Below are 27,187 nucleotides of genomic sequence, written 5' to 3'. Positions count from 1 at the left end.
GTACAAAAGTGCATACAGTGTGTGCTTATTACTGTGCATGTATTTCGAAGAGTCATTTGAGTGCAAAATGCAACTATTTCTTGAAGAGCAGTCCAAAGTATAGCCATTTCAAAAAGTTCTTGTGCTGGGGGTGTCTATTTGCAAAGTGCCACCATTACAGAGTGTTCCCTGCACTGTAGCGAATTGCCTAGATGGGTACCACCATTTTGGGGAAATTTCAGCGTGTCATGTACTGTTTATTCGCAAAGTGCCAAAACTTCAAAATGTTATTGACTCTGAGCTTCCCATACCCAGTTCATTTGCATTGTGCAGTTATTTGAAGTGTTTCTTATGGTTATGGTAAATGACTTCAGCAATACAATAATTTCAAAAGTATTACAGCGTCGTAAGAAACATATTCTGCAAAGTCCAGTTACACAGAGGCTGGCATTGTGCACTTATTTGACATGTTTCTTACAATGATAAGAGGTGATTTCATGCAATACAGTAATTTCAAGAGTATTACAGTGCCCAAGAGAGACTTATTTCACAAAGTTCAATTATACAGGGGCTCGTTGTGCTGTTGGACAAAGTTACAAGTACTGGCATAAATCTGGCGTATGTGAATGTGTTCATTCTTATGTGCAAAACCCTTCACTGGTATGTGTTAATACGGCAGACAGATTTCAAAACCCCTTACCTGTTCTATTTGATCAGAATATTGCAGAGAATTGGAGAATATTTGAGCAAAAGTACAATATTTTTATACAAGCAGCTTATTCAGATAAAGATGCACGCACCAAGGCATTCATTTTTCTAAACTTAGCGGGGTCAGAGGCTATAGAAAGAGAGCGTTCATTTGTGTATGCCCCAGCAGTGTATGAAGGAGAAGGTAAAAACTATTGTATTGTCGTATAGGCTGAGTCAAGGGAAGACCTCGAGTGTTTAAAGCACATGTTCAGAGAAATGTGTAACCCCCGCACAAATATTAGACTGGAGAGGCATTTACTTTACACGAGAAATCAGAAACCAGGAGAAACTTTTGCAGCTTATATAACTGATCTGAGAAACAAGGCTAAAATGTGTCATTTTGATGACTTAAAAGATGAGTTAATAAAGGACAGGCTCATGTGTGGTATTAACTGTGCTGCTGTGAGAAAGATCTTGCTGGGTGATAATGATTTAACTTTGAGTAAAGCCATAGAGATTGCCAAATCCATGAAGTGACAGAAAAACACACAAGTATGCTGGTGGCAAGTGACCGGGTCATGATTTCCACAGGGTCCAGAGCAAATGTAAACAGCAATCAACATGTGGCAAACAGAAATAGACCTACTAAGCACATGGCAGCCACAACCCCTGCTGGCTCATCAGGAAAACTACATGGTTTTCCTGTAAATTCTAAGACCAGTTCAGTTAGACGAGCACGATCCTCAGTGCAGTACAAGCATAAATCAGCAAAACCCAAGTTCAGCTTTATTGTTAACTGTCACATTTGTGGTGCAAATCATGAGTCTAAAAGAGAGAAGTGTTTAGCATTTGGTCAGCAATGTCACAAGTATAAAAAATGGAACCACTTCCAAAAAGTTTGCAAATCAGGTAAACCTCGCACAGTTGTAAAGCAAGTTCACACAAAAAAACAGGTTGATCCAGTAGAGACACAGCAGTCAGCTTTCTATGTGGATGGTGCATCAGTAATTGGTGAAAGAGTTGATGTAGTGAATTTATTGGCAAAGAGTGAAGTGTTCTGTACAGTCTGAATATTCTGAATCAATGGTAAATCCACAGAGATTAAAGTAAACACAGGTTCAAAGTGTAATGTTATATCAGCAGACACATTTGCTGGAGTGAGAACTAATGAGCAACTCGATGCAACCAGTAGTGCGAAACTTGTTGCTTATGGAGGTGAAGAGATTCAGACCGAAGGCTCAGTGATGCTTTCATGTTATTTGGCCAAGAACTCACAACTTGTTAGTCTATGTAGTCAGAAGACCAGTACAGTCTTTATTGGGTCTCAAAGACAGTTTCAGAATGAATCTGCTTTCTTTTACCAAAGAAGTTCATCACATAAGTGCATCTCCTAGTTCCAGTTTTTCTGAAGTCATTTTCTCAGAATATGCTGATGTTTTCCAGGACAGGTTAGGCAAACTTCCAGTAGTGTATTCTATGAAGTAAGACCCAGAGGTCACTCCAGTAGTCAGACCAGCAAGAAGAGTTCTGATAGCTATGCAGGATAAAGTTAAAGCTCGGTTGGACAAGATGGTACAGCAAGGTGTAATTTGTCCAGGTACAGAATCAACTGAATGGGTGTTGTTGATGGTAGCAGCTCACAAAAAAGGCTCAGATGAAATCAGAATATGCACTGACCCAAAAGATTTAAACATAGCATTAAAAAGACCATATCATCCAATGCGCACAGTCAAAGAGGTCGCACCCCTAATACCAAATACCACTGTTTTTTCAGTCTTGGATGCTAAGAGTTCATTTTGGCAAGTGATGTTTGATCGCAAATCCTCATTACTAACCACTTTTGATACTCCGTTTGGCAGATACAGATTTCTAAGGATGCCATTTAGGATAAAGTCTGCAAGTGAAGTCTTTCAGCGTGCAATGGAGCAAATTTTTCGGGTTATCCTTGCGCCATAATAGTCGATTTATTGGTTGGAGGCTATGGTAAAGCAGAGCATGATAGAAACCTAAAGAAAGTCCTGGACAGAGCACATGAAGTGAACCTGAAGCTCAATCCTCTGAAGTGCAAATTCAGACTCCAGATGTTACATATGTAGGTCATTTGTTTACCAGTACTGGCTTGAGACCAGACCTGACCAAGCAAGCAAACATTCTTGAGATGTCAGCACCAGACAGTGTTCAAGCTCTACAAAGTTTGTTATGCAGGATCAGTTACTTAGGCAGGATTATACCAGACTTCAGTGAGTTGACAGCACCTTTAAGAGAGCTAATGCGCAAAAATGTTGCATGGTCATGGTTAGAGCAACACCAGAAAGCATTTGAAGAGCTTAAGCAGAAAATTGCCAACCCACTTACATTAAGATACTATGATGTGAGCAAACCAGTTACTATTTCCTGCGATACTTCAAAGTTTGGTCTAGGTGCAGTTATACGTCAAGAGGGCAGACCGGTAGCCTATGCATATAGAACACTTACCCACACTGAAATGCAGTATGCTCAAATTGAGAAAAAACTTTTGGCAATAGTATTTGCATCTTCCAAGTTTCATGATTATATATGTGAAGTTGTTCAATCTCGCCGTTCATTCATCACTGATGGGTTCGGAGCCGATCCTCAACTCCGACACAGCCGACTAGCAAGCACAAAGTTTTCCAGTAGCTCGAGACCCCACCCCTTATCCCATGATGCACTGCTGGAATTACCTCAGATCTGGTTTGCCACGGCATGGATCTCTTGGTTTCCAGCTTGGATCGAGACTTTATTGGGAGTTTTTCAACTTTCAGCAAGTTATATTTTCACTTTTTTATATACTTTGTTCTGTTCATTGTAGCAGATATACTAGTTAGTAAATAGTACTTTTTTTCTGTGTTTTTACCCCTTTCCTCAGTATTCTATCTTGCCTTCAGCCTTTTGGCCTTAGGATTAGTGATTAGTCAGTAATCCCCTTTGGGACTATTGTTTTAGATCTCTAATTACTGTTTGTAGTTATTAGTTGTTAGTGCCCCTTTTTGGGCTGTGTGTATGTTTGTGTGAGTTACTTAGTTCAAAACAGCTCTTAGTTGATCAGTGTGCTTGAGTTGTGTAATATCTGAAGATAAAGACAAGCATCCGAAGTCTGGGTTTAAAAAGTGCCCAGACTGCGGACAGAAAATGTCAGTCGCAGATGCCCATGTGCAGTGTGTTTACTGCTTGGGTGAGGTACATCTGCAAGAGTCTTGCAGCATATGTAATTCCTTTTTCACAAGAGTGTTAGCTGAAAGAAAGAAGAAATTGATTGATAAGGGGTATCATTAAGCACCCCTTTTCTGAGGCATCGTCTGACCAGGATGGAGCCAGTAAATCATCTAAATGTTCTAAGTCTTCCACTGATTCTGGATCCAAGAAAGGAAAGAGGTCAGAAATTGTGGTGACTTCAGCTCCACTGCCCTCGGAGCCGACAGTTTGCTCTTTACGGAACCGGGACATGGCCTTGGCACTGGTTACTGAAAAACCTCCTTCCGTTTTGCTCCATTTGGCTCTTATCTGTCCACTCTTCCAGGTCCTCTGTCAGCTTATCTGATCTGGATATGGACCAGCTGGTTCAGAAACTCTTGAAGGCACTAGGCCTAGTTAAATTGCTGTCGGCTCAGACACAACCGTCAGAGCTGAAGACCACTACCATTGAATTGTTTGCTCCTCCTCCAAGCCGTATCGGACCTTCAGAGCTGGAGGCGGCTGACCTGATGATCGTGGATCTCTTAGAGCCGACACCTGCTAAAGTGTCATCAGCTCCATCTGCTTGGAAGTTCTCGGCACCGACCGGAGACTCTAGGAGCCAACACTCTCCGGTCGGGTCTGGGGAGGATAGCTGAACCGACTTGGTGCCGACTCTTCCTCTCTGGGCCTCGGCTCGGGTGAGCTCGGCTCCTACTTCGGGCTTGGAGCCCATGGCTTCAGTGTGGGAGGAGACCGCGGCTCCATCGGAGCCATCGACTCCTTCTCATCGGAGCCTAGGTGCTTTCAATGCCATGAGGTGAGTGTTGTCTCCCAAGACTTCTCATCTCAAGGTCTGGCCTATTCTTCCCCTAAAGTGCCTGTGTTTGTTTCCTCCAGTCCTCCCAAGCATAGAGAACCAGAGCCTCAGGTAGTCCCACAGGGTGCTCCCTGCTCTTCTGAGACCTCTCCAGAAGTTCCCCCTGAAGAGGTACCCAGGAAGAGATTATGCAAGAGGAGGCATTTGGAATCCCCCCAAGAGTCTATCACATTGGACACCAACCTGGATGAATCAGAAGGGTCCCCCAGATCCCCCTCTGAGGACATCTCCTTTGCGGAGATTCTTGAAATCCTTAGGCAGAGGGGTGATTGGCAGTCCAAGAGCCCTACTGAGGACGATTCAGTTCTCCTGAAGACATTTGGGTCTCAATCTTCCACCTCTTGGGTATCTCCGCCCTACGATGAGCTTATGGATCTGGTCTCTCATAGAACGTGGGAGTCTCCAGAATCTATGGAACCTGTTCCTCGGAGGCCTAATAAGTTTAGTTCAGCCCCTGTGGATAAGTCCTTTTTGACCAAGGGAGTCCCGCGTTGATGCCATGGTGGTGGCGGCAGTCACCAAAAAGGAAATGTCTGAGACTTCCTCATCTGTCCATCCTCCTAATAGAGAATCTAGGATCATGGATAGATATGGGAAATGCATGTTCAGTTCAGCGACTTTCTCACTCAGAACACTGAACTACTTAACACATTTTACCAGACTGCAGAAAGATCTCCTTAAGGAGTTGGGAGATACTCTTCAGGGTGCTGTAGCTTCGAGTGTATCCAATAAGATTGCCACTCAGCTCTCTACCCTCAATTCGATAGTCAACTTGTCCATGTGTCTCGTTTTATATACAGCTGATGGTTTGAGTAGAGGCACAGGTACAGGAATCGCTCTCCATAGGCATGCTTGGATGTGACTCTGTTCCTTCTCAGAACCCTTCAAGTCTTCCTTTACTAATACCCCATTTGATGGCTTGTTCTTGTTTGGGCCAAAGGTGAAGGAGACTTTAACCAGGTGTGAGCAAAAAGGAAAGACTCTGTCTGCCATCGGAGTCTGTTTTTCCACCCCCACTCGACCCTTTCCCAAAGGTCAGAGGGGAGGAAAGATGTGGTTCTGGAAAGCCCAAGGAGCCTTTCAAGATGCACGTGGAGAGCCCCCCCTCCAGAGACAGAGGAGGGGGTTTCAATGGAAGATGCCACCCTCGCAGCAGAGGGGGTCCGCAACACCAGGGTAACAGAGATCACTTCTCTGGTCAATCCTACCAGTGCTCCTGAAGAAAGGCCTGCCTGTCCTACTCTGAAGGCAGTCAGGGGTCACTTATCTTTGTACCCCAAAGCCTGGCTAAATATAACAAACGACAGTTGGGTACGAAGTATAATTTCCAGAGGTTATTTCATACCATTCTCCACCCAGCCTCTTCCCATCAAAAAAATCCCAGACATTCCACCCAGTCATTTGGGACAAGCAGCAATAGAGATACACCGATTGCTAGAAAAAAAAAGAGTCATCCAGCCAGTCCCAACAGACCAGACAGGATTCAAAACTTACTTAAGGTTCTTTTTGGTTCCAAGGAAAACAGGGGACTGGAGACCCATTTTGGATCTCAGCAGACTCAACCAATTTGTGAGAAAAGAGAAGTTCTGAATGGTCACGCTACAGTCCATACTCCCCTTGTTGGGGAAGGACAATTGGATGTGCTTGATCGATCTCAAGGATGCGTACTACCACATAAAGATGGCCAGACCATCCAGAGATTGCCTGCATTTCCGGCTGGGAACCAATCATTATCAATTCCGAGCTCTGCCCTTTGGTCTCACTACAGCCCCCAGAGTGTCCACCAAGTGCATGGTAGTAGTCACGGCTCACCTGAGGCGTCTAGGATTCCAGGTGTTTCCATATCTAGACGATTGGCTCCTTACCTCCACCACCAGGCATCAACTTCTTCAAGTGAGTGAGGCTACTCTGACACTCTGCGATCAGCTACGCATTACAGTCAACTTCAAAAAGTCTGCCTTGTTGCCATCGCAGCATATCGTTTTTATAGGGACAGAACTAGACACGTCAACCACCACTCCCTGCCTTCCACCAGAAAGAATCTCTATTCTTCGCCAACACATCATGTCCCTAATATCAATGAACAGAGCACCAGTAACAGAGGTATTGAAAGTTCTAGGATTGATGGCGGCAGCTATTCTAGCAATCCCCTTAGCAAGGATGCATATGAGAATACTTGAATGGCTTCTATTCACGGAATGGTCTTACCAAGAACTTCCAATGAGTCACATGATCCTGATAACACATTCCTGCAAGAAGGATCTTCAGTGGTGGTTGACATCTCTTCATGTCACAATAGGAAGTCCTTTCATGCATCCCCCCTCCTGTTGCCACTGGGACCATGGACGCTTCTCTGATAGGGTGGGGGGGGGCTATTTCAGGGAAAGACTGCCCAAGGCACATGAACAGATCAAGAATCACATCTGCATATCAATGCCCTGGAGATGAGAGCAGTACTTGTAGCGCTGCAATACTTTCAGGACTCTCTTCCCCTAGGGACAATTGCAATACAGACAGACAGCATGTCAGTGGTCTGGTATCTGAACAAATAAGGCGGGACCAAGTCTTATCCTCTTTGCTGAGAAACCCTCAGAGTATGGCAGTGGGCATTGTCATCACAACGCTTTCTGTTGGCAATGCACATCCCGGGCAAATCCAAAGTAATAGTGGACAGACTGAGCAGAGCAGTCTTGTTGCCCCACGAATGGTCCCTCAAACAAGAGATTGCGGACAGAATCTTCTTCAAATGGGGCCAGCCTTCCTGCGACCTCTTCGACAGTCACATCAGCAACAAATACAGAAGCTATTTTGCCCTAATTCCCATGCCAGGTCACTCCCCGAGGGATGCTGTTGTCCACGATTGGCCCCCGGGTCTCCTCTATGCATTTCCACCAATTCCCCTGATTTCCAAATTCTTACAGAAAGCAAAGTCGCTGGGACTGACAATCATCCTCATAGCCCCTCATTGGCCTCGGCAGATTTGTTTCCCGTTTCTTTATCATCACATTCTGGAAGATCCATGGATCCTGGACCCAGTTCCGGACTTGTTGACACATCCGTTAGGGGATCTTCATCCATCATTGAAGTCACTGAAGCTAACCGCTTGGCTGCTCCAATTCCCTGCATAGCCAGGCTCTATAATCTTTGCCATGACACTAGTCAGATTTTGTTGGCTTCCCACAAACCTTCCACCAGAAAATTGTATTGTAGTAAGTGGAAGAGATTTTCCATTTGGGCTTCTTCCCACAACATTGACCCTTATAAAACACCATTGTCTTCTGTCTTACAATTCTTGACAGAAATCTTCAACAAAGGAGCAGCGGCAGCTACGATAAGAGTACAATTAGCTGCTATATCTAATTTCCATCTAGGAACTGATGGTTTGAATATTATGGCTCACCAATTGTCTAAGGCTTTTCTAAAAGGTTCCTTTCACATAAAGCCTCCAGTGAAGACACCTTATTCCCCCTGGAATTTGAATTTTATGTTACCTCGTATCATTCTTCCTCCTTTTGAGCCTGCATCATCTTGTGAACTAAAATTCTTGTCATGGAAAACTATCTTCTTAGTAGCCATTACTTCAGCCCATAGAGTGTCAGAGCTCCAAGCCCTTTCCATCAAACCCCCTTACATGGTCTTCTATACTGACAGAGTATCTCTCAGAACTAATCCATCCTTTCTGCCCAAAGTATGTTCTGAGGTTAACATTAATCAAGTCATTGAGTTACCCGTTTTCTTCCCTAGTCATACCAACAAATTGCAGTATATGTTGCATAAACTCGATCTTCATAGACAACTTAGATTTTATTTGGACAGAACCAAAGACATTAGGAAATCAGATCAACTGTTTGTGTCCTTTTCTGAGACCAGGAAAGGTAAATCAGTTACTAAAACAACCCTGTCTAAGTGGCTGTCAGATTGCATCACCTATACGTATGCTTCTCATAATATGGCATTGTCTAGTAAGGTAAAGCCTCATTCAACCAGAGCAGTTTCTACCTCGTCAGCCTTTCAAGCCAAATTGCCTTTGGATAACATCTGTGCAGCAGCCACCTGGTCTAAACCTCACACTTTTTTAACTCATTACAAAGTGGATAAGGCCTCCAGGGACAGGGCTTCATTTGGTTCTACGGTTCTGAAGAGTGTACTTCCGTGAGCCACCCAAGTTCAGGGTGCTAGGGACGCTATCCATCAGTGATGAATGAACAGCGAGATTGAACAATTTCACATAAAGAAATTATCTACTCACTATAATGTTCCATGTGAGTTGTTCCATCTCTCCTTCATTCTCACGTCCCTCCCTCCTTCCCCCTCCTGGCTGACAGTTGACCTGGAGGCTGTCTTCATCCTGGTTTTTCAATGTGTATTCATATTAGGCAGAATTATTACTGTACTTTTATATGGTATGTAGCAAACAAGATCTGAGGTAATTGCAGCAGTGCATCATGGGATAAGGGGTGAGGTCTCGAGCTACTGGAGAACTTTGAGCTTGCTAGTTGGCTGTGTCGGAGCTGAGGATTAGCTCCGAACCCATCAGTGATGAATGAAGGCGAGATGGAACAACTCACATGGAATGTTATGGTGAGTACATAACTTCTTTTTATGGTCGAGCTATTCGGATTGAAACTCACCACCAACCTCTTGTTACTCTTCTGAAGAAGCCTATGCATTCAGCTTCAGCTAGATTACAAAGAATGTTGCTCAAATTCCAAAAGTACAACTTCAAAATGGTCTATATGAAAGGCAAACTACTCCATCTGACTGATACCTTATCCAGATCACCCAGGAATACAACAGAACAGCTTGACGGTGAGACTTTTTACTTTGATGTGATGGCAGTGCATAATTTTTCTACCACTAGGCTTGATGAGTTGAGAGATCACACTAAGATTGATCCAGTTTTGCAAAAGCTTAACTTCTTTAATGTTGGATGGTCATCAAAGCAATGTAGTCTACCATAAGAAGTGCAAACCTATTTTCTCTACAGAAGTGAAATGTTGATGGAAGATGGCATTATTTTCAAAGGTTCTAAAATTGTTTTTCCTGCCATGAGTACATCCAGATTCTGCATCATGGTCACCCAGGTTCTGCTTCCACTAAGAAGTGAGCAAGAGAATTAGTAATTTGGCCTTCATTCCTAAAAGACATTGATAAAGTACTACCTTCTTGCTCAGTATACAGTAGTACTAGACTGCACTTGCAAAGAGAACTTCTTCAGCTACATCTAGTTCCTGAACTACCTTGGTCAATAGTAGCCACTGATATCTTCGAGTGGAGCAATCAGTACTACTTGGCACTGGTAGACTCTTATTCAAATTGGCTTGAGATTGATCTAGTGCCCAATCCAACATCTACTACTGTTATTACTAAGCTGAAATGTCATTTCTCAGTCCATGGTAGTCTGCATAAAGTTATTTCTGACAATGGTACTCAATTTACTAGCCAGTTGTTTCAGAAATTTGCAAGAGAATGGGATGTTTTACACATTACCAGCAGTCTCGAGTATCCTCAGTCGAATGGCCTAGCTAAGCAAGCTGTGCGGAGTGAAAAACAACTACTTGAATATGGTCAAGACATGACATTTCAGAGGTTTTCTTAAATCTCCTTAATGTTAGGAACATACCAAGTGATGATAATCTCAGATCTCCAGCTTAACAACTTCTTTTCAGGCAAACAAGAACTATGCTACTTATTACTACCAATCTATTGAAGCATAAAGCCAAGAATAATAAGACCATCAAGGCTCAATTATTTAAGAAGCATTCTATCCAAAAGCCATTGTACGACAAGTCGAGCAAGCTTCTTTCTCCATTAAGGGAAGGAGAAATGGTCAGACTTCAAACAGAAAAAAGGTTTTGACCATATAGGACAAGTTATTGGCAAATGTCCTGAACCAAGATGTGACGATTGGGGAGAGATGGGCGAAGGCTGCCAGCCTAGTCAAATAGAATTTGATATATAATTCTGGCATTTGTAAGTAAATGTAAAATACAGGTATGTTTTCTTGAATGTAAAAGAATACTGTGAAATGTGCAACTGCAAAATATGTGACAACATTGCACTCTACTGGCCCAATGAAGCATGTTGCGACCCTTTCATGTTAGAATTCGGCTCCAGTGCGTCTGGATGAAGGTTTCATGCCCATTGTTTTAAGGCTAAAGTTTATGACCAGAATTTACATGTGGATGGTGCTTTATTGCTCTGGTTTCTGTTAGAATATACATGTGAAATGTCTTCTATTGTTGTAAGTTTCTGAGCAGGTGTTAGATTGCTAAATAATGCAGTTTGTTTGCCTGGGAATACCTAAGTGTCAACATGATGTAATTTGGGAGGGACCCAGCAAACATGTTTGTTAGTAATGTTTAAATACTATTTCTCAAAAGAGACTTAAAGCATTTTGATCTTGGATATCTAACTCAGCACTCTGCCTAAGCTCACATGTAAGTTTCTAGCACTGTGATTTCTTGTGGGAATAGTTAAAGCTAGTAAAGATTAATTAGGTGTTTTTCTTTGAAATCAGACCTATCCTACTGTATTATTTTAAATTTCTGTGTGATCTATGAACTCATAGATATCTCTGTGATGTAGTAGTTTTGTCTTGTGCTTTAATTATTTATTATTAAATATTTTTAAAACCTTCTACCTGTGGCTGATTTGGATTGAGATAGGCTCTAGAGCACATTGCATATTTATAGAGTTTATTGTAATAGGCTACTCTAATAAGCCTTAGACTGTATAGTCACATTACCATTGGATAATAATATTGCACAGCAATAATTGGACACCCTTTTAAGAGCCTTTTAGAAGCTGATATTATTAGCTGGGTGGTGGCAGTAATTGCTGTCATATAGTCTGGGTAAAGGGGCACAGCTGGAGAATCTGTGTCAGCCTTTCCGAGGAGTGTCTGTGAAGTTGTATAAATACTTATCTCAAAGTGTGTGTGTGTGTGTTGTCAGCTACTTGGCAGGGACATGAAGCACTGGTTGGACAGAGAGGGTACTGGAGCTTCTAGCTTGCCCAGCTAGGCTAAGACCTGGACCCTATAGCTATGCCATTGGGGAGTCTTATTGGGGACCTGGTGAGCAAAGGAGCAACCAGCCCCAGACTGACTGTGATCTCTGTATCTCTGTGTGCACTTAAGGGAAATTGTACATTACTGTGTGTATTAGTTATCCTTTCCTCTCTTCTATGAGACAACCTCCCTGGTGTTAGTGGTGAGGATTGAGGCTCCTTGATTGCTACGCCAGGGCACAGTTGTCACACAAGATACTAGATGCAAGTGAAACTGTAAACATCTGTTATCTGTACCAGATAGTGAATTAGACTTTAAATCTCAGAGTGAACCAAATGTTGTTTCCATCCCAGAGGGTGTGCCTACCACTGATTCCATTCCTGAAGGTGTTCCAAGTAAACCAGAAATCGAACATTTTTCAGAAACAGTTCCAATAGTTAAGCCCAATTCCCAATTTTATGTCACATGTTATGGACGAGTATCTAAGCCCAGTGTGAAATATGTAGCAACATGGACTTAACTGTATATATGTATTATATTTTGTATACATGCATGACTAATAATTGTCTGTGATATCAGCATGCCATAGAGTTTCATAACATTGCATGTTTTGTTTTTCAAGAGGGAGGATGTAGATCAGAGAGCACGAGCTATATGCTGCATCTGTAAGAAGCACATTAAAGACTGAGCATGCACATATAAATGTTAAGCATGTGCCATTTTGAGAGTGCAGCCCGAGAGTAATCATGTATGATTACAGCAGTTTGTATATAAGTTTCTTAAGTTAAAGACAGTAAACTTCTCTCTGCTTGAACAGAACCCTCGAAGACTCTTCTATTTTGTCCAAAGTAGGAGAGGGACAGTTGTATAGTAAGCTTTTTTGTCTTGTTTGATTTGATTTTTGGCTTAGTTCTGCAACTTGCGAAAGATGAGCAGACTTGTTTCATCTTTAGAGTTAAGAAACTAGTACCTAGTTTTATCTCTTAGTTTAAGAAGGTTTTTGGTCTATTTGGCAAGCCATGGTGTGTGTTTTGATTTTATTCAACATTTTCTTAGTGGGGCTAGATTATCTAAAATATTGAGGAAGCTATTTTTGAAGTATTCGACATCCTGATCAAGCAGGACGTACTTGAGGGGGGGGGGTCCAGTCACATTTCTGTAGAAGGCCAATAAAGATTTCAGGTGAGAATTTTCTTTTTTAGTACAAATAAATGTATAGATTATGTTTTACTTGGATAGATCCATTGTCTAATTAACTAGGTAGGATTGTAATCACTTAGATTAGCTGAGAGACGACCAGTTTGGTAGCAGAGGGAGGGTTTATTTGTTAAGGTTCAGTCCAGTATCGATTGTTTTCTGCTGTGCTTATCATTCCTGGTAGGGGAGTTTATAATTTGATGGAAACCATAGAATTTATAGAGATTGATAAAATTAGTTGGATTGTTGGAGGTGAAGGAAGTCCGATCTAGGTTAAAGTCACCATAATTATGTTTTCATGACTATGTGTAGAACTGACCCAATAGAAGAAGTCTTCAGTGGTGGCTGGCTTGTTGCCAGGGGGGTATGTAGGTTGCTGTGAGAATGATATTTTTGTTAGGGTTGATTGTAAGTTAAGTGGTGAGGATTTCCAAATTATTTTGATCTGGGTAGTCTGTGCTTAGCTGTTCAAGGCTGACGTTATCTTTATAAATGATGGCTATTCCTCCACCCCATTTATGCAACCTGTCAAGCCTATGGATCTTGTACCAACGAGTTTGTATTTCAGTATTTTGTATATGTGGTTTTAGCCAAGTTTCTGTTGTTATAACTATATCCACAGAGAGTTTTGGGTGATGTTTGCATGAAATTCAGGTATTTTATTTACTATGCTTTGTAGGTTCATATTAAGAAATAGGAGATCATTACTGTTATGTAGGGAATTAGATAAATAAGGTGTTTGTTTTGTTACAGGAGGGCCTGGATCGGGGTGTATGTCACCACTATGACTAATAAGAAATGACTGGAAATTGTGTGAGTAAGTGAGTTTGATAAGGAGTTTGACATATCTGAGTGACAAGTAAGTAACAAAAGATAAAGTAATCCAGCCAAGAATCCAAAAAAAGGAGGCAGAAGTGAAATCAGAATTCTTTTATTCCACAACAAGTGCTTTCATCATGAAGTCCATGTAATTCAGAAAAAAGTGCTTATTGTTGTGGAATAAAATTATCTTGGTTTCATTTCTGCCTCCTTCTTTTGGAGTCTTGAGTGACAAGTAAGGTATTGTTTTTGTTTTTACATGTTTGAATGAGAGGAGTTTGGTAGTAGTGTTGTTAAATAGATATGGAGAAATAATGTAGGCGATTGGAGGAGTGTGAGGGGGTGATATGAGAAACATGGTGGGTGAGTGTGAGAACGTTACATGTTGTTGGTGATATGATGTAAGAAGGTAAGCAGTGGTTAAAAATATACATAGTATAGAGAGTGGGTAAGAATTTGGGCTACCAGTAAAGGTTTTCATAATTGAAATACAAGGTGAGTAAGATGAAGAAATGGTTAATGGTTGAATTGGTGAAGGGTGTGGAGTGATTATAGGTGTGGGGAGGGGCTTAGTTTAAGGTGGGGTTTGGAAGTAGGTTGTGATTGTTTGATTAGAATAAGGGGGAGGTAAGAAGGCTAACAATAATTTGAAGGAAAGAAAGGGAGGGTGGGAAGGCGGGAAGGGTAGGGGAGCAGAGTGAGTCCGACCATAGTGGGAAGAAACTAACCTGGACAAGGTGAGTAGAAGAAAAACATTCTTTTGTCTTAAAAAGTATCAGGCACTCATATTGGGCATGAAAAGTGTTGGACAGTTAGCGAGATCTGAAGAAAAGGAAACAAACAGTGTATTAGAGTTGGGTCTGTTAGAACTGAGCCAGTGTTTGAAAAGATATACAAAAAGTAAACCGTATGTAGATGTTCTTGCTACCAATAGAAAAAGAAAACTGTTGCTGTATTGAAATAAATAAAACAACTACACATACAGTTTTCTTATGTGTTTCCCAACTCAGACTGACCAGACCACCACCTACTGGCACTAGATGGACTCTGCCAGTCTTGGTAATGTAAAATCACAAAAAAAGATTGCTTGAGAGTGTAATGCTACCACAAGATAACTTAAACTACCTGGACAAGGCAATTCAAGTATTGGTGACCTTTAAAACGATTTGAAGTGCAAAGTCAAAAAATAATGCAAACATAAAGCAGTAGCACTCTAAAACAGTTAACTGAAGTGCAAATCAATGAAATAAGTCTGTCTGCCAAGTATGGAGCAGGACTAATTCAGGACCATATCAGAGTGTGGCAGGGGAGCTAAGCAGATGGGTGCTCTGGGAAAAATGAGCAAGAGACAATTTGTAGTAAAGGTAATTAACTCAAGAGCAATACTGGTTTACTGGGTAGACACTCAATATTATGGATATGTAGAAAACAGTGAGTGGGGAAAGTACTTAAATAGCTTACACAACAGATAATAGCTATGAAAAAGGGAAGGGATGGACTTTAGACTTCAGATTACCATAAGAGGTGGGAGCCAGTGATGTAAGGTTGGTTAAAAATTGAAGCTGCAAGAGGCAGTCTAGCTAGAGAGGGATCCAATCAAATGGAGGCAATATTGGGTTAGAATTTCAGAAACTTTAGCTTAATGTCTGAATAGGGGGATGGGGCAGATGCAAAGAACAGGGAAAACAGTAGCAAAGTCAACAGAAAAACACTGAAATACAACTTTAAGTAGGAAAATCATAAGCTAAATATAAGACTCTAGCAGTGAAACTAGAATATAAACAGCTGTAAAAGCACTGAATGAACAATCATGGAGCAGAATTTACAATACTTCTACTACTGCAGTTCTACCACAGTCTAAGGTACCAAACTTTGCAGAAATTTACCAGTAGCACTATTTGTGGCAAAATACAGTAACAGGTGACAAAATGAGGCTCAGTCTTTCTGTAGTTCAAAGTTCTGCCACAAGTGCAAATGAGGCTACAAGACTAAGGCCTCAGACAGGGTTCGAATTTATAAACAGCTAGCTTTTATGAGTAGTTCTGCTTATGGAAATAGAAGTGCAGTATAATGTCTAAACGATGCTAAAATCTTGCAGCAATTCACACTCTTTCCACAACTACAAATGAAGCTATAAGACTAAGGTCCCAAAACAAACAAAAAAAACTGTAAACAGATAACTTTAGCTGAAACATGGAACAATGGAAAGGTACATAAGAAAGTATCATCACACAGGTCACCATAAGTGCAACTTAAAATATTTAAGCAGAATTGAAATAATTTTTTTCTTCACTTTTTGATGAAATGATTGATTCTTACAATTCATGGATTTTTGCATTTCTCAGAGTCTTGAATAAAATCTTTATCATAAGAATTTAAAGAAGTAAGATGGTGTCAGCAATATCCCACAAGTGTATCTGAGTGGTGACCCTGCCATGCATCCCCATCTTTACTGCAGTAAAAGGAGACCCTTGATACATGAAATCCCAGTGTTTATTGCTACTAAAAAAAAACTTAGGTTTAAAAAAAACAGTTCCAAAGGGAAATGTTAACAACAGAATGAGCCCAATTAAAAAAAAAATGAGAACTCCTACTCAAGTTGAAGAATCAAATGGTAAGCAGAAAAAACTTTTGTTATACTAACAGTGACATAATCAATTTCCCACACCTCGACTAAATATTCAAGGAATGAAAATCATAACTAGAGAAAGAAGTTCATTAGCAAATTAGCCTTTACTTTCTGTGCTAGCAGGCTTGACAGATATTTGTGTGTGCGCATAGGAGAGACAGTGCAGGAGATCCAACAGGAATCAAAACATTTTCATCAAATGGGCCCTTGTTATCTTCAGTCTGTTTTGAGAGGTAGAGGTTCCTTTTATCTTTGAGTACATGTAGGGTAAGGAAGGAGAAGCAGAGCAGGAGATCTAAGTGAGAACAAAAACTTGTGCTAGCCATAACTGTGTTTTCATCTTTAGTGTGTGTGTGTGTGTGTGTGTGTGTGTGTGTGTGTGTGTGTGTGTATGTTTGTTTTAGAGGTAGTGCAGAAGATACAAGTAATATTGCCACAGGTTTTCTTCCAGAGCCTTAGTTGTATTAACATATCATACATCGGAAACTATCACACATACACACACAATTAGCAAAGTGTTTCGCCGAAAGTACACATTACCGAACGTCCCTAATGCCATAAATTAGCTGTTAATGCTGAAAATGACAATCACGACATTTTCGGCACTTAACAGCAATCCTACTCTTCCCATAACTCCCTAACATCCTGTTTATGCAGGGGGGCAAGCCCCCTGCACTCCCCACACACCCCCTAACTATATATTCTAACTCCAAGATCGCACTACAGTGAGGAAAGGGATGTAGTTCCCGTATCACACTGTAGCGCGATCCCTGTGCATAATCGAACATTATCTTTGCGAATACACAGTACATTCGCAAATATAACATTCGATTATGTAGCTGGCACACACATGAACTATTCAAACATCTGTAGTTCAAATAGTTCATAGGCGTGCAATGCTACACCGGTATTTTTTTAATAGTAAACCACACACACACACACATATATATATATATATATATATATATATATATATATATATATATATATATATATATACATATACACACACACAAACATATATACATATAAAGATCTATATAGATGTAGAAATATGCAGACTACAATAGAAGTTCGGAAAAAGCACATATCCCTGAAATGCAAGGAATGCAGACTCCACAGAAGGCATTATTTTTATTGATATGTACAGTTACAGTTAGGCATATTATAAATTCAATGACATTGTGAACTATTTTCCTGAACATGTACACTGTAGTGATGTGCTCTTCATTTCTGGTGTGTGTTCATTTAGATTTTTTGAGTAATTTCTATTCATCTTAACATATTTTGTGAATATTCTGGTTTGATATCTAGAATTTCTCATTGTGTGTGTGTGTGTGTGTGTGTGTGTTTACTGCTTTGTTTAATTTCTGTTTGTACTTGCCCAATCTTTCTTGACAATCAAGGACAGAAAATGTAAATATATAAATGTAAAATTGTCAGTTTGCACAAAGGGTATTACTGCTTTAAAACTAGCTTGAAAACTAGCTCCGTTTATAACTATGATTGCCAAAGGTGTGTGTGTGTCTATGTCTCTATTTCCCAATCTACAGTGTAGTGAAATGTGAAGTGGAGGAACTATTTTACATGAAAAAAAGTCAATTAAATGCAAATACAGTAAATATCAAACTTGAAAAAAAATTGACAGATAACCTATTTTCTAAGCATAATATTACCACCTAGGGTTTTATTGAGGAATAGCCAACCTTCCAGAGGCATTGAAGCACTTTGCCTGCAACATAAGGTCTCAGAACACCTCTGGACAATCCATTAATCTCCAGTAATACCCACCCTGTTGGATAGTATTAATTTATATATGCATAGATCTGCCAAAAAAATAGTAGGATTTGCTATTTTCATTTTGGACAGTCTGAATTTCTTTAGATACAGAGAGCTATGTACTGTGATTTGCTTAATTCATATATTTTAATTAATTTAGCCTGTTCTTGGTAAACAGGTAACCCCTAGCAGTAGAAATAACAGCCTGTTTTCAACACTGACCCAGCTGTTCATCAGTCACTTGCAGCTATACAGTATGTAAGAGGTAGATATTGTAAAAATTAGATTCAGCTCTGCAACATACAATTGCTAAATTAAGCTGCAAGCTGCTTTCAGCATATCTAAAATAGTATGTTATTACAAGAAGCAACAAATATATTGTTGTTTTTGGCCATCAGATGGATTGCATTCGAATGCATCCTTTCCAGTAACAAGTCATTGTACCTCTGTATATTTGCTAACACGATACATTTTTATGGACTGCTCTACTGTGCTGTATAGTGCATATAATTTTCCATTAATGGGAATGATTAGAGAACTTGCATATTTCTTGATAATGTACTAAGGCACAATTAAAGGCAAACAGACCGTATGCTGCATTTGGTATTCAGACGTTACCGTGCCGCTCTCATTCATTGCTCATTATTTTCTCTGACAGATTTTACTCAAGGCAGTATGGCAATAAAAGGGGTTTGAGAACAGTGAGGCTAGTATAAGTGTTTTTTTTATTGGTTAGCTGCTTTCTTACTGTGATCAGAGTAATCCACTGCTACTGCTGAACCCAACCCCCTTCTTTCCTTGAAAAGGTTTGCTGAGGCTGTGTAGCAAGAGAAGTGATTATGTGCAGGATGGCAGTAGCATCTTGAGCTCACTAGGAATGCAGAAGTGACTAGAATAATTGCAGAAATTTATCAGTTTTGAACTAAAAATGTGGGTGTCAGGACTTCTGATGACTGGCTTGTCATGCCTGAGTGAAGAAAAAAGGGAGATGCCGGTGGCTGCAGAAGAGCTGTTCAGATACGCATAACATCAAGGCCTGTTAAATAGGAAGCAAGAGGTCTTTGACTTTAAAAGACTGCTTACGGAGAAAACACAACAGCATGAGAATACCTCATCAGTACTTAGACCAGCATTTTGCACTGACTTGATATCCGTTCCCTTGTCACAAAATAATTGTCAAACTTTTTTTTTTTTGTGTATAGCTCTGTTTTGTTTTTGTGCTGTGCAATTCAAAAATGCCATCCAACGAGTTACAGTTAGGGAGCAAAGGTACAAAATCAATAAAAAGCAAATCAAAACAAGAAAAGTATCAGCAGGATATATTGGCAACTGCTTTGGGTATGAAAATGGGTCCTCAAAAAACATCCACCACTTTTTGGCAACCTCTGAAACTCTTTGCTTATTCACAGCTCACCTCTCTTGTCCGAAGAGCCACTCTGAAAGAAAATGAACAGACACCGAAGTACGAAAAGGTTCATAATTTCAAGGTAAGAACTCTCAATATGTGTATTTTTGTTTTATTAAAAAAAATTAAGTAATTGGAATTGATAATGAAATAAGTTTAGTTTGTGATATGTATATATACATTCTTGGTCAAGACTTGTACAGAAACAATATTTATAAACAGTTTTGCAGGTGAATTGTTATGACAGATAACTGAGTGGGTTTCTTTTATATCTAAATATTATATTACTGTTCTCTGCAGGAATGCAGAAAACACATTAATTTCCTTTTATTTATTGCAGATTTTTTTATTTTTAGTCTGCATTTTTATGGTATATATATCAGACCTGTTGTTGTTGAGCTCTGCTTAAAATTCTTACTGATTGTAGGTTAACTAGATAATTTCCAAATGTCATGTTAAAGAGTAATCCCTGAGGTCAAGCTGAGCATATTGCTATAGCTGATTTCAGCAGCTGCTTCTCTATTTTCCATCTCTTGTAGGGTTCCTATCCGCGATAATGAGCAGCTATGATGAAAGGCTTGGTGTATAGTTGACACTTGCAACTGCTGACACAAGCAGTCCATCTTTACTATCCACAACTTAAGAACGGCTCAGAGATACCTATCTAAAATCAATTATGTTCTTCATGCCAGAAGAAATGCGCTTACTTGCTAATGTTTGTGTTAACATAATTATGTAGTGGGGAAACATTACTGCTTTTCAGGGATGGTTACTTCTTTCATTTTGGTTCCATATGATTCTGGCGTCCCATATCTGTCTGTAATGTTTCACATTTCTTATCCGTGCATGATGTTTTCTTCAACAAAAGAAATTATGCCAGACGTATTGTACTAAAATTATTGGCATCTAGATAAACCCCTGTGCATTATTTTTGAAACATTTGTTCCCCCTTCATGTCAGTACTACGTACCTTTGATGGCAGGTGCAAGATAGGTATAACTTTGAAAGTGTTTTCTTTCCAGCCACAGTTGTTTACATTCTGTCTGACAGGCTACTGTAGGCTGACTCAGTAAAACAGCAAATAATACTACAGAGCCCTGACACCTGGTAGGAGGAGGGTTACAGACTGTGAGATCAACTAGAAGTGTAGCATAATTTGCAACATAGTGGAAGTACTGTGTTTCATTAACGAGTGTGTGTGTGCGTGTGTGTGTGTGTGTGTGTGTGTGTGTGTGTGTGTTTGTTATAAATTTATTACAAAGCTAAATGCCAGCAGTCTTGAGTTTCATCTTATTATTATATTAGGCAAAATACTGTTTATCTTTTTTCTGTGAATCTGCTATAAATTGGAAGGGTCTTGTGCTTCCCAGATTATTTAATTTTTCATTTGTCCACGGGCTAATAGCTATAGGTCACCTTAGCTACTAAATGCAGAGGCAATTGGTCACTTGCCTCACAGCCCAAATACATTTAGGTGTGACATCGTGATTGATGGTGAAGGTTATGTGGCACAGAAAGGAAAACTATTGAAGAAAAATGCACCCCATTACGAAGTAAAAAAAAAAAGTGTAATGGCTTTGAAAATTTTCCTTATAGATTTAACAAACAAGTGATTTCTTCTTTGTTTCCATATTGACAGATGTAGAATGCCTTAATAATATTACTTATTTTAATTACATATGATGATCTCAAAATCTGTCCGCAGTTAGATGATACACATTTTAGGGACTTCAGTTAATATTTACAGAGTGGGAATTGGGAGTCTTTGTTCCTTTACCTTATCAGGGAATGACGTTTTGCATAGTCTTCAGCCAGTTACACTTGCTGTTTGTTTTTTTTTTGTTTTTTTTGCTTCTGTTTCTGGTTGCAGCATTGAATGTAAGATATGATATGCTTCCTCTGAAAATAAAATAAATCTAAGTTTGCATGTTCTGTATAATGTGTGTCCATAAGTGTATTGTAGGTTTCTGTTCTATGTTTGATATGTTCATCTTACTGCTTCTCTCTTTTTTTCCTTCTTTGTAAATTATTTTACCCAGACAGTACCTGCAAAAGTCAGTTGTCATCAGTGTACCACCCCAGTAATTCAAGGAAAAGTAAATAAATAAAAAATAGGCTATATTTTGCATTTTTGAAGCCCACTTGTTTTAATTAACATTGTCACAAACTCACTAGATGCAGAAGGTTCAACTTTTTGTATTTGTGGGAAGCCAAGCTGCCTACATCTCAATGCATGGGGAAGAACCCATGAATCGTGCAGTATAGTCACTTCCCAGATTGCTCCACCTGGGGAAATGGGCCAGAGTATTTTCTCACATTCAGTGACTTGTTTGCACAAGTAGTCTTTATGAACTAGTACAATGCCTCTATAAATAGCATCTCGCATCTTTACAAGAAGTAATAATTATATTTGTCGCCCTCTTTCAGACTGGAGGAAACTTTTGAGCAAGGTTTATTTGGTTAGCTTGTAATGGTCTGTAGACTGACAGCCTAGTACTTACTTATATAGAGAGGCCAGGAAGATGTAAGAAGCAATTCTGTCATTTTGGCTATACACATTCTGTCACTTACATCATAGAGTTACATAACAGATTTCAGAAGTTAGAGTTATAATAAGCTAATCACTTTTAATTTCTCCAAAGTTTTGGGTTTTTAATACTATGGCAGGAGTGGAATCAATTCCTGAGTCAGGGCACAGTCAGAATTTATGAAATTAGTATTTCTTCAATCACTGATGTGTGCTAAGAATGCTATATCAGCTAGGTGCAATAGATGTTACTTATTTCTTGCATGGTATATTAGCACTGTAAGGTAGTTGTTGGGATTTTACTTAAACTCCAGCACATGCCTTATGGCTTGCTACTCAATCATGTAGAAAATAGTACACCTTTATTATTTACCATAACTGTTTTAAATCAAGTTAGGTTTCTGTGGTTTTGGAGACACTGTGAGTCTGACATATAGCTATGTGCTTTCTCTCTTGGGTATTATATTGTGTAGAAGTGTCTTTCAGTTCATAGGTTCATAGGTAGGTACTAGGCTGTCGGCCCTGGGGCCTATACAAGCCCAGCCAAAAAGGTACCCTGGCTTTTGCCACCCAAGCAAATTATTTTCCTGTGCCACTGTCGAGTAGAGTCACAGAGGTGATCCCGGGGTGAATTTCCTATTTCTCATCCAATCATCAAGATTTTTCTTGAAGAGTGCTAATGAGGAGCTTTGTTTGATATAGATAGGTATTTATTCCATAGTATGGGAAGTCTCTGGGACAGGAATCTATCCCACCGGTATGTTCTGTTTATTGTGGTGACAAGGTTTAGGTCCCTAGAACATGTAGCTCGCAGGGATTGGTATTTCTTTAAGTGGAGCATGTCCAACAGCTCTGGGTTTGACATAGCTTTGTATGTTAGGCAGACATCACCTCTGAGTAGGCGATATATGATGGAGTAAAGCTGGAGTTTTTTGAGACGGTCTGCGTAGGGCATCTGTTTGAGGCCGGTAATCCTCTTTGTGAGGTATTTCTGTGGCCTTTCCAGTTGTTGTAGATGTCTTGTGAAGTACATAGCAAAAGGGGCATTGTACTCTATAATGGTTCTAATGAGTGATGAGTAGAGGGGAACAATGACCTCTTTTTTTCTGGATGAGAAATCTTTTGTGATGAGGTGTGCCACATAGAAGGATTTCCTGACTACTGTGGCGATGTGATTATCAAAGGAGAGACTACTGTCCACCTGTGTCCCAAGGTCTCTTATCACACTTTTGGTGTTAAGTATACTACTGCCTATGTTGTAGTTCATGGGTACAGAGTTTTTACCAAAGGGGAAGACAATGCACTTTTTGGCATTGAGCTTGAGGCCATAGCTTTGACACCAGACATCTGTCTCAGTGAGGCCCTTTTGTAGGATGTCCACATCGTTAGGAGTTTCGATTACGGCTCCTAGTTTGCAGTCATCTGCAAACTTAGTTAGCCAAAGACCTTCTGTGTTAGCCTGTACTTCAGAGAAGTAGATACCAAACAGGAAAGGCCCCAGGACTGAACCCTGTGGTACTCCACTTGTCACTGGTCTGAAGTCGGATTTGGAGTCTGCTACTTTCACAGTGTGGGTTCTGTCAGTGAGCCATTTGGCAACCCATGTTGTGACATAGGGATTTATACCTAGTTTAGTGAGTTTATCTATAATTCCAGAGTGGGGGTTGGTGTCGAAAGCCTTGGCAAGATCTAGATAGGCTGTGTGAACCACCTTACCCTTGTCTACGGCTTTGGTGACTGCTTCAAAGAAGTCTATCAGGTTTAGGAGACATGATCTGCCTTTTACAAACCCGAACTGGGTGGGGTCTAGAGTTGGAGATTACCAATGTCTTTCTTTGTAAGTTCCTTGATAATACATTCCATGGCCTTGCAGACCAGGCTCGTCAGTCTAATGGGGCAGTAGTTCCCGGGGTCCATGGTGGCTCCCCCCTTGTGGAGTGGGATAACCGGCGCTGTGCGCCATTCAGCAGGCACAAAGCCACTTACCATATTCAGCTCAAGAACACTTTGTCTTTGAAACTACCTCAAACAAAAAGTATAAGTATGTTTGTACTTGGCTCACCTGTTGTATACATCAGTATACATTGTAGTTTATATTTTATATGTTGGTAACTGAGGACCTCCCCACTGCACAAATTGACTATATGGTTATGATTCAAAGTATGCCATCCTATATATGAGATTGTCCAGCCTTAGAGAAAATGCAGAACACCTAAGCCTGACAACCATTTTTAACTTAAAGTTCCAGTGCTACACACAAGATGAGTTAAAAGAGCGTATTCTGTCTTCACTCTGGGGCATCCTGCCAGCTGGTGAGAAAGGTGCAAGCTCCATGTGTTTCTTTAGAAGGGAGACTGAGGTGTATATGTTATCCTTAAGGTCAGAGTTTAAAATAATTTTAAACACTTGACTTCAGTTAGGGTAGGTGGTGCTGACTGACTAAATGTTAAACAGTTTATCTTCATGTGTACATTATGTACTTTCATTTCTGTTGCTGTACCAACCATGACAAATGATTTGTTTCTAGGTTCTTATCATTTCTGTTTCTTTCTGTGCATTGCTGTTTTGCTTCATTAACACTAGTTCTTGTATATAGGTTTTATCTGTCTTCTATTTTAAAACACTGTGCTTATAACTTGTGATTTGGTGTATTGCTTCTAGCTTGTTTTCCATGACAGTTTACTATTACGTGTAATTGCAAATGGTATCACCTTTCACAACCATGTCATGAATAAAACATGCACACTCAGAGTAGTGAAGTATTTGTTCCATTGTCAAGTTAATTTTTGCCTGTCTGCAGCATTCATCCAGTGGCTTCCCCAATCCTGCACTGGGTAAGAGTGAATCTCAGTAGACAGGATGAGAGTCCTACACCCATATGTCCAGTGAATAGAGAGTCCAATCAAAGCATTCATTCTTAATCAGAGGTGCGAGTAAGTGGTAGTGATCAGGCCCATCTGCCAGTCCTGTGGATTCTGCCTCCAAACATAATGCTCTGCAGAAGGTGGGCTACAAGTGCCACTGTTAATGCTCACGTCAGAACACATGTGCTACCACACATAGTAGGCTTGTGCATATGCAGTGCACCACTGTGTATAGTGGATCCATTAGACTGGATCTCATTGGTGATACACCTTACATTTTTAAAGTAAGCCAAACCTTTCTGCAAGATGGGTGAGTTGACACTGGACACTGAATTCCATCCTCTACTACTTGGCCACTCTAATTGGTTATGGGCCTCCTGGGTTATAGTCAGAGTTTTAATCACTTCCACCTCCAAATTCTGTAAGCTAACCTGAACTACCATGTTAATTTTGAGTGATTTTAAAAAGCAGTCAAGCATCTTATGAAGTGTTCACCACTGCAGGTTGAAGGGAATGTATTATAGCTTGCTGCCATCTTTGTGATACAGATGATGCTTCTGGTAAGTGATGCAGCACATTTTGCTTGCATGAAGGGATAGAACAATGCATGAGGGCCAAAAGTGTAGATATATTATGCAGGAGTAGTATCCTACCTTCATTTCTTACATACAAAAGAAACAGACAGTAAATATGTGTTGGAGTTATCTTTTCTTGTTGAAACAGGAGTGCAAATATTTTCATGTCAAGTGACTGTTAACATTTTTACTTATTTATTTATTTATTTATTTATTTACCCTTTGTTGACCAGGTTAGTCCCAATAAGCAGCAGCCTTTTTTTTGAGGAGATCTGAGGTGGTGTTCGTATTGACTAGTAGAATTTGGCCAGGGCTTTGGTGAGTTTCCCCTACACTTTTCAATAAGTGCCATGGGATCTTTTACATCCATCTGAGTTCCTACTAACTTGAGCAGAAGAGACTTCAGTTTAACCTCACATCTGAAGAATAGCACACTCTGGAAGGCAGCATCCCCTAATGCTGCACTGCACTATTTGTAGTGGAAAAGTGAATCGAGTCACCTGGGGTGGGAATAGAACCCACATTCTTCTGATCTTCCTATATACCAAGAGTAAGTCTGCTACCATTTGTGCCATTGACAGTGATAAGCAGCTTATTAAATAAAAATATATGGCCAATGACAAAAATCTCAGAGTTTTTTTCTGCTTGACTAGCCTTTACCATGAATTGCATTTCACTTTGTTAAAATACTTAATTTTTAACGCGTGCAAAAAATAATCTTCATCAGTAATTTTACATAATAAATGTATACTCACATTATCAAGATGAAAATGAATATAGTGACTTTTGAAGTCTGGTTATCTTTAAAAATAATTGAATCGAATTTGCTTCTCTTCCTTTCCCATGATGTCAGCTTACTTTCCCGTTCTTAGTTCACCCTTCCATTTGTCATTTGTGTTTTCCTACATCTCCTGCTTTCCCTTACTGTGCCATCACAATGTTTATATTTCTCAATCAAACAACTCTGTTTTATTGTTGAATCTAATGTCTTACTTCATACTTCATTGTTTGCAGATTTTACACATCTGATTATGATAAAGCAGTCACAATCTTTTGATGTGACTGGAGAGGCTGCAAAAGTACCTCACAAAGAGGATCCTAGGCCTTAAACATTTGTCCTATATGGACAGACTCAAAAAGCTTCAACTATTCTCTGTCTCTTATCGCCTACTTAAGAGGCGATCTCTACTTTACATACAACGCCATGTCTGATCCAGCTCTGTTAGAAATGCTACATCTAAAGAAATCCCAATCCTTCCGCACCACACGCTCCAGCGACCTCAACCTCATTACCACAATCAACAAAACGTGCTGGAGGGACAGGTTCATAACCCAGAGACTGCCCATGCTATGGAATAGACTTCCCATACATGTCAAGCAGAGCACCTCGCTGGCCATCTTCAAGTGAAGTCTTGATGAGTGAATGGGAAATAGAAAATTCACCCCAGGGATCACTCCAGTGGCTTTACTTAACATAGGCACTGGGAACTAAGGTCGGGTAGCACAATGCCAGGGTAATCCTATGGGCTAGGCTTGTAAAGGCTCTAGGGCCATTAGCCTAGTACACACATATGAACTTATGTGTATTGTCAATGTTATTTTATTTGCAAAGTCACAGTGTGTATTTATTCTGCAGTCC

At 40.1% G+C, this 27,187-nt stretch overlaps 1 protein-coding gene across 4 annotated transcripts in view; it reads left to right on the top strand.

Moving 5' to 3' along the window:
* CHN1 (chimerin 1) overlaps positions 1 to 27,187 on the top strand; it is a 1,979,161-nt gene that overhangs the window by 1,432,338 nt on the left and 519,636 nt on the right. For all 4 annotated transcript variants that reach the window (XM_044075564.1, XM_044075565.1, XM_044075562.1 and 1 more), the window contains one exon: positions 19,587 to 19,664. In XM_044075564.1, coding sequence (XP_043931499.1) covers positions 19,587 to 19,664 — 78 coding nt within the window. The remainder of the gene's footprint in view (positions 1 to 19,586; positions 19,665 to 27,187) is intronic.

Source organism: Protopterus annectens, chromosome 6.part1, assembly GCF_019279795.1.
Source record: "Protopterus annectens isolate FY-2018-M chromosome 6.part1, PAN1.0, whole genome shotgun sequence".
NCBI classification, from domain to species: Eukaryota; Metazoa; Chordata; order Ceratodontiformes; family Protopteridae; genus Protopterus; species Protopterus annectens.
This window is presented reverse-complemented; position numbering and strand designations above follow the sequence as displayed.